The sequence below is a fragment of the Coptis chinensis genome, chromosome 2 (assembly GCF_015680905.1).
Source record: "Coptis chinensis isolate HL-2020 chromosome 2, ASM1568090v1, whole genome shotgun sequence".
Taxonomy (NCBI): Eukaryota; Viridiplantae; Streptophyta; class Magnoliopsida; order Ranunculales; family Ranunculaceae; genus Coptis; species Coptis chinensis.
The window spans coordinates 29671352-29678653 of NC_141457.1; the positions used below are offsets into that span (position 1 = coordinate 29671352).

The 7302-nt window shown below is 47.5% G+C and overlaps 2 protein-coding genes across 2 annotated transcripts; both read left to right on the forward strand.

Annotated features, from left to right (window-relative positions):
- Positions 1 to 1152: 1152 nt before the first annotated feature.
- LOC147515706 (uncharacterized) lies at positions 1153 to 1782 on the forward strand. Its single transcript, XM_086593019.1, has one exon. The coding sequence runs from the start codon at positions 1153 to 1155 to the stop codon at positions 1780 to 1782; it is 630 nt and encodes a 209-aa protein (XP_086449145.1).
- Positions 1783 to 2303: 521 nt separating this feature from the next.
- LOC147515707 (uncharacterized) lies at positions 2304 to 2651 on the forward strand. Its single transcript, XM_086593020.1, has one exon. It carries the CDS (start codon positions 2304 to 2306, stop codon positions 2649 to 2651), a length of 348 nt encoding a protein of 115 aa, XP_086449146.1.
- The last annotated feature ends 4651 nt before the right edge of the window (positions 2652 to 7302 follow it).

Here is a 7302-nt window from a genome sequence, read left to right on the forward strand (position 1 = left end):
TCGTAGTATAATTCCCCCTCATAAACCTCTCATTAGACTTAAAACCGATTAGTTAACTATGAAATCATTCCATGCTAGAGAACTAGGAGTGGAACGAATTTGTTACTCCACTCTATTTCGATAGAATTGAGAGTAGAAAATTTGATAAATATAGACTCGTACAAGTTTTAGTTTACTTACGAATTGAGTTTCATCGTTCATTTCGTAGGTAAATTATCTTATATGTTTTATCACTACACAAGGATGCCATTTGGGTGAAGAATGCTGGAGCCACTTTCCAAAGATTGGGAGAGAAAATGTTCGAAAGCAAGATTCGGAAGGGAATTGAGATATACATAGATGATATGGTGGAAAAAAGTATGTCCGAGGAGGAGCACATAGAGGGCTTACAGGAGACGTTTGGAATACTGCGGAAGTACAATTTGAAGTTAAACCCAGAGAAGTGCACCTTCGGAGTGACTACAGGAAAGTTTTTGGGCTACATCGTGACTCATCAGGGAATTGAGGCCAATCCAAAACAGATAAGAGCCTTGATAGAAATGCCTTCACCACAGAACGTTAAGGAGGTGCAGCGGTTAGCGGGAAGGGTGGCGGCTTTGAATAGATTCATTTCCAAGTCATCCGATAAATGCAAGCCACTATATTGATTGTTGAGAGATACCTCAGATTTTTCATGGACCGCAACATGTGAGGAGGCATTTCAAGAGTTGAAGGAGTATTTGGGCAAGGCGCATTTATTGTCACGGCCCGAGGAGGGGGAGAAGTTGTACTTGTATTTGGGGGCCACCGAGTATGCCGTAAGTTCGGTGTTGGTCCGTCTGGTAGAGAGGGTGGAGAAACCGGTGTATTTTCAAAGCAAAGCACTACTGGATGCAGAGACGCTGTATAGTAGGATCGAGAGGTATGCCCTGGCATTGGTCTTTTCGGCTCTCAAGCTGAATCCCTACTTCGAGTCGCACTCCGTGGTGGTGGTGACGAACCTACCTCTCAAACAAGCATTAAGGACTGAAACATCAGGAAGAATGCTGAAGTGGGCAATGATGCTTAGCGCATACGAGATACAATATTAGGTAAGGACCGCAAAGAAGGCACAGGCAATGGCGGAGTTTTTGGCCGAGTTCCCCTCTGAGGATCCCACTTGGGGGGGAAGAGATGGTTATGGAATCAGAGAGAGAGGGGGAGTCTGATTCTCTAGACCCTTGGGACAAGAGGAATGGATGGAGGGTATTCGCAGACGGGTCTACCACCGACGCATGCAGCGACATATGGGTGGTGTTAGTCACACCTGATAACAACATAATAGAACAGGCAATGAAGTTAGGTTTTGCAGCATCCAGTAATGAAGCTGAGTATCGGGCAGTGATAGCAGGACTGAGAATGGCTGAGGATCTAGGTGTGAAGGAACTGACCGTGTATTCAGACTCAAATCTCGTGGTGTGTCAAGTTAATGGAGGGTTCGCTGCTCGATGTCCGCGAATGGCAAAGTATTTGAAGGTGGTACACGAGAGAGCTAGCAAATTTGTAAAACTCCAATTTGTACATCTGGGTCATGGGGTGAATAGACATGCGGATGCACTGGTGTATGTTGCAGCAGCCATGCCCAGATCAAAGGAAAGGGCATTACGGGTAGGGAGGTTGGACAAGCCGAGCATGGAAGAGTTGGTAGAGGTGTGTCAGGTTACGGAAGATGAAGGGGGATGGATGGAACCCATTAGATATTTCTTGGAAGGAAAGGAGGTTTCGGACAAGAAAGAAAAAAGAAGGTTGGAACAGACGTCCTAACGGTATATGCTGGTGGAAGGGGAATTATACCGAAAGAACTTCAGTGGGCCCTTGTTAAAATGTCTGGGGCCGCAATTGGCATCGGAGGAGTTAATAGAGTTGCATGAAGGGGACTGTGGGAGCCATTCGGTAGGAAGGACTACCGTGCACCGACTTTTGACACAAGGTTACTTTTGGCCCCATATGAAGAGGGACGCGGTGGACTTCGCAAAGAAATGTGACAAGTGTCAAAGGTTCTCATAGCTGATATTCGCACCCACAAAACCGTTGCATAATGTCTCGAGTCTATGGCCTTTTGCAATGTGGGTCATGGATATCATGGGACCGTTGCCCATGGCCAGCGGCAAAAGGAGGTATATGCTAGCGGCTACGGACTACTTTACTAACTGGATAAAGGCCGTGCCTTTACAGCAAGTCAAGGAAACACAGGTGATTAAATTTCTATGGGAGTACATCATATTTCGGTTTGGGTTACCATACGCCATCATTGCAGACAATAGGACGCAGTTCACGGGAGCTAAATGACGGCTTTTCTACAAGCATACAAGGTGAAACAAGGATTCTCTACTCCCTACAACCCCGAGGGCAACAGCCAGGCGGAATTGTCTAACAAAATGATAATGAACAATTTGAAAAGGAAGTTAGAAGATAAGAAGGGTGTGTGGGCTGACGAGTTGAACCATGTGCTCTGGGCCTACCGAACCACACTGCGGACAAGCACCAAGGAGACTCCCTTCGCCTTAGCATACGGTGTCGAGGCCATAATTCCTACAGAAATGGTGATGGCCACTATGCGGACCAAGGCTGTGGAAAGGGGGTCGAATTGGCGCATATTGGCACATGACTTGAATCTGGCAGAGGAGAAATGAGACTCAGCTCGCATTCGATTGGAGGAGTATCACCGAAGGCTACAAAGGCAATACAACAAAAGGGTCCGACCACGGTGTTTCAAGATTGGAGAGTTGGTGCTCCGCCGAATAACTCCGAGTACCAAGGAAGAGAAGGATGGGAAGTTAGGGCCTAACTGGGAGGGGTCATACACTGTGGTGGAAGTGGGAGGTTCTGGTACATACAGGTTGCAGACCATGAAGGGTAAGCTGATAGACAAGCCTTGGAACATAAGAACGTTGAAAAGTTCTATGACTGAATGTAATGGAGTCTTGTGTAATGTAAGGAAGTCTAGAGCAGAGGATTGGAGCTGTATGTAAATGTATAAAACCGCGGCACTTTTGTGAATGAAAAGGCGTTTCTTATGTGTAGTGTTTAAAGAAGAATAAAAAATGTGAATCTGAGATGCAAGTGATACATGAGGCAAGGAGAATGGCCCTAATAGGTTTGAAAGCCTGATTGAGCCCGCAGAGTGGGATGAGCCCTCCGCAGATAAGAGATACAAGATAAAGGTAGGGAGTGACTCCAGAATCTGGTCGAGACTGAGGAGTGGGATGAGTCCTCCACGGATCTGAGATGCGAGAGATACATGGGGCAAGGAGAGTGGCCCCAACAGGCTTGAGTGCCTGATCGAGCCCGCAGGGTGGGATGAGCCCTCTGCGGAACACATGGGGTAAAGAGAGTGTACCCAACAGTGGAGTGGGATGAGCCCTCCAAGATGCGAGAGATGCATGGGGCAAAGAGAGGGCCCCAATAACTGGTCAAGCCCGCGGAGTGGGATGAGCCCTCCGCGGAACATAGGTGCAAGAGAAAGGAGGGAGCAAAGAGAGTGTCCCCAATGCCTGGTCGAGCCCGCGGAGTGGGGTGAGCCCTCCACGGATCCGAGATGCGAGAAACACCCGGGGCAAGGAGAGTGACCCCAACAGATTTGAGTGCTTGATCAAGCCCGTGGAGTGGGATGATCCCTCTGCGAAACACATGGGACAAAGAGATTGTCCCCAACAGCAAAGTGGGATGAGCCCTCCAAGATGCGAGAGATGCATGGGGCAAAAAGAGTGACCCTAAAGCATGGTCGAGCCCGTAGAGTGGGATGAGCCCTCTGTGGATCCGAGATGCGAGAGATACATGGGGCAAGGAGAGTGGCCCCAACAGGCTTTAGTGCCTGATTGAGCCCGCAGAGTGGGATTAGACATCCGCGAAACACATGGGGCAAAGAGAGTGTCCCCTACAGCGGAGCGGGATGAGCACTCTGAGATGTGAGAGATGCATGGGGCAAAGAGAGGGGCCCCAATAACTGATCAAGCCCGCAGAGTGGGAAGAGCCCTCCTCGGACCAAAGATGCAAAGGATGCATAGCATACTAAAGAGGGAATAACATTGCATAGGCAGAGGTTTGCATATGGAGAAAGAACCAACAGTTAAGGAGGGGACAACATAACATATTAAACCAAGTATCATGCTAAAAGAAATGATGGGACTAAGAGAAGTATGGCGAACTACAGACATTTAAAAGGTATTAACATAGCAAAATATGCAGACATGGCAAATCCAGGTCGCAAGTTCGTGACAACTATTTGATACAAAGAGAAAACAAGGGCATTCCCTAGGTGGATGAATCAGCTATGTCTTCAGTAGCAGTAACTTCAGCAGCGGCAGTAGGGGACTCTGGTATAACTGCAGCAGGAAGGGGGTAGTCGCTCATCCCAACGTTCTCGGGTATTCCGGAAGTATCCGCGGCTACCATAGGATCACCGGCGACTTCAGTGGGGTCAGTCACCAGATCGGCAGGTCTCTCTAGAAGAAGGCGGCCTTCCTGGGTGACCCGAACGAGTTCCTCCTAGACTTTCCGCGCCACCCTCTTCTCCGCCAGAGTCTTGAAACGGTCGCGGAGAGCTGTCATGTCTGATTGGTGTTGCTCCATCATCTTGGTGGTGTCATCCTTTTAGGCCTGACTGAGGGCGTCCACGGTCTTTTCATGTTGTTGGGTGAGGGCGTCCAAATTAAGCTGGTGATGGTGGAGAAGTTCTTCTCTTTGATAGCGCAAGCGATCGTTGATGGAGTCCATGTACAGTTGATAGGAGGATTTCGTGGACTTAAGTTCGTCCTGAGCCTGGACTTTGGCCAAATTGGCAGCTGCCAGATCTGTCTAAAGTCTGGAATAGGCCGCTCGCAAACCAGTAGGGCCGTTGAGCTCCTGTTCCAGAGTAATCACCTTCTTCTTGGCGCGGAGAAGGTCGCAGATCATGAAGGAGATGTCCAAGCTCACCTGATTCAAAAAGGTAGAGGGATAAAAAAAAAATGCTCTCTTCTTCTCCAGCGCTCTCTTCTTCCCCAGCGAGAAACCCAGCGCTGCACTTCTCATGCAACACGCGCCCAGCCCCTTTCACCATCCACCACCATGACCATCCACTAAAAACCCGACCTTGTTGCACCACCACCACCACCTTCTTCCACGCCCTTGCTACACAACTCGTGATGCGCCTCTTCCATCTGTCGTCACCAACACCAATAACCACCTCCATTATATAATATCCCGCCACCACCACCATTTGTCATCAACCACCAATTAAAAAAAAAACAGCGCCCTTCTTCCCCAGCAAGAAACCCCATCACCTGCCACCGCACCTCCCCAGTACCTCCCTTACCATCCATCCCCCATCCACCACCAACAGATTTGGTCACATTCCCACCATCATCACTTCCACCACAACCGAACCACCACAACAGTCTCCAATTCATTTGATTCCTCCTCCCACCTTAACAACACAACACCACCATCACTCACTCAACACTGTCAGCAACAGTGCAATAGTGCACTCACTGGTTTTTGTTTTTCAGTATTTTTGTTTGCTAGAACATTGTTGTATGTTGTTTCTGTTCTTGTCTATTTTTGTAACCAAAGACTTCATAACCAATTCCTCGATAATAAGCTGAATTGCTGACAACATTTGGTTTTCGATTTGGTTGTTAGACTGGTTTTGGGATTTGTCTGTGGATTTGTCTGTATTGGGTTTTGTGTGGTGTTGTTCGACCGGTTTTGGGGTATGGGATATGTATAGTTTGGGATTTGTTTGGTTTGGGGTTTGTTCACCTGGCTACGGGTTTTGGCTATGAGAGGGAAGAAAGGTCTTGCCCTCTCAGTGACTTCTTTGGGGGTTTGTGCCCCACCCCCTAAGAAACGTGTCCATTGTCCTTTCCGGGATCGCCATGGATGCACCAATGGAGTAAACAGTAATGGGTTTACTGTTCCCTATATTTTCACGCATTTCGATAACCAACATTTGGATTATCAGTTGACTATCGATAGGTTATGAGATGAAATTAAGGATGATCGTGAATTGTATTTGTCACTAGAGAACTCCTTAAGGTCATTAGACAAATGGGTTTGTGGCATTTGTCTTTGCATCCATGCACTTGGGATACCGTGTCGTCATCCAAATGATACCATAGAACTGCCTGCTTTGATGGAGAGTGGAGAACCCGCATGTGTTATTGTGGGCATACCACAGCCGCCCTCTAAGCCCAACACTATGGATCTTACCCTCACGACACACAGGGGTGACGGTGATACCCCTAATCAGGTTGGTAATGTTTCACATCTTGATGAGACGTTACTTGATAGTGCATTCCGTATACCCTTTCATACTGTGAAAAGTATACCACGTGCTTGTCGTTTGGCTTTTTCTAGTGCACTGAAATCTGCTCTCTGGGATACTACGGCTGATCCTGGGCCAGTTATGCCTTGTGTTTGTCTCCTTCTTCTGTCGTGCTGTACTCTTCAAGTTTTTCAACCATAGAATCGTCAGGAACATTGTTCTAGTACTAGAAAAAACCTTCAGCAGAAACAGATTTTCCATGCCTTGACGACATGGAATGAGCCTAGTGGGATGTTTCGTCTCTTAGAGTTTGTAATAGATCCTCCTTCAATCCAGCTAACCAGGAAATCTACCTCCACTCAAAATGTACGTCGATGCTTACAGAAAGTTGATGATGGACATTTTGCTGCAGGGTTAAAGTGTTATCATCATCAGGAGTTGCCTCTAATACTGTAGAGACTATACGTGCATTAGAGGAGAAGCACCCGATGCGACAACCACCTGTGAGACCGACTGTTCCTTTTGTTGATCCCCCTTTAGTGGTAGAGAGAGTCGCCCTATTGGCATGTATTCGGTCATTTCCGAAAGGCACTTCTTGTGGTCGTGATGGTCTTCGAGCTCAGCATTTGTTGGATGCCATGAGTGGTGCGGTAGCAACTATATCGTCTGATTTGCTAGATGCATTGACCCCTATGGTGAATCTTTGGTTACAGGGATGATGTCCACAACCATTAGCTGAATTCATCGCGAGTGCTCCGCTTACTCCACTTCTCAAGCCGGATAATGGTATTCGTCCTATAGCTGTGGGGATGGTTTGCCGTCGCCTCGTCTCCAAGATTGCAATGAAAGGATTTTCAATGTGGTAGGATACTTACAGGATTTTCAATATGGTAATGTGGTAGGATACTTACAGGATAATTACAGAAGCACTTTTGCACGCTGTCAACCGCATAGTGTATGTTAACAGTGACAATACCTCTCTTTCGATGCTGCTTGTAGATTTTCGGAATGCTTTTAACATGGTTGATCGGACTACC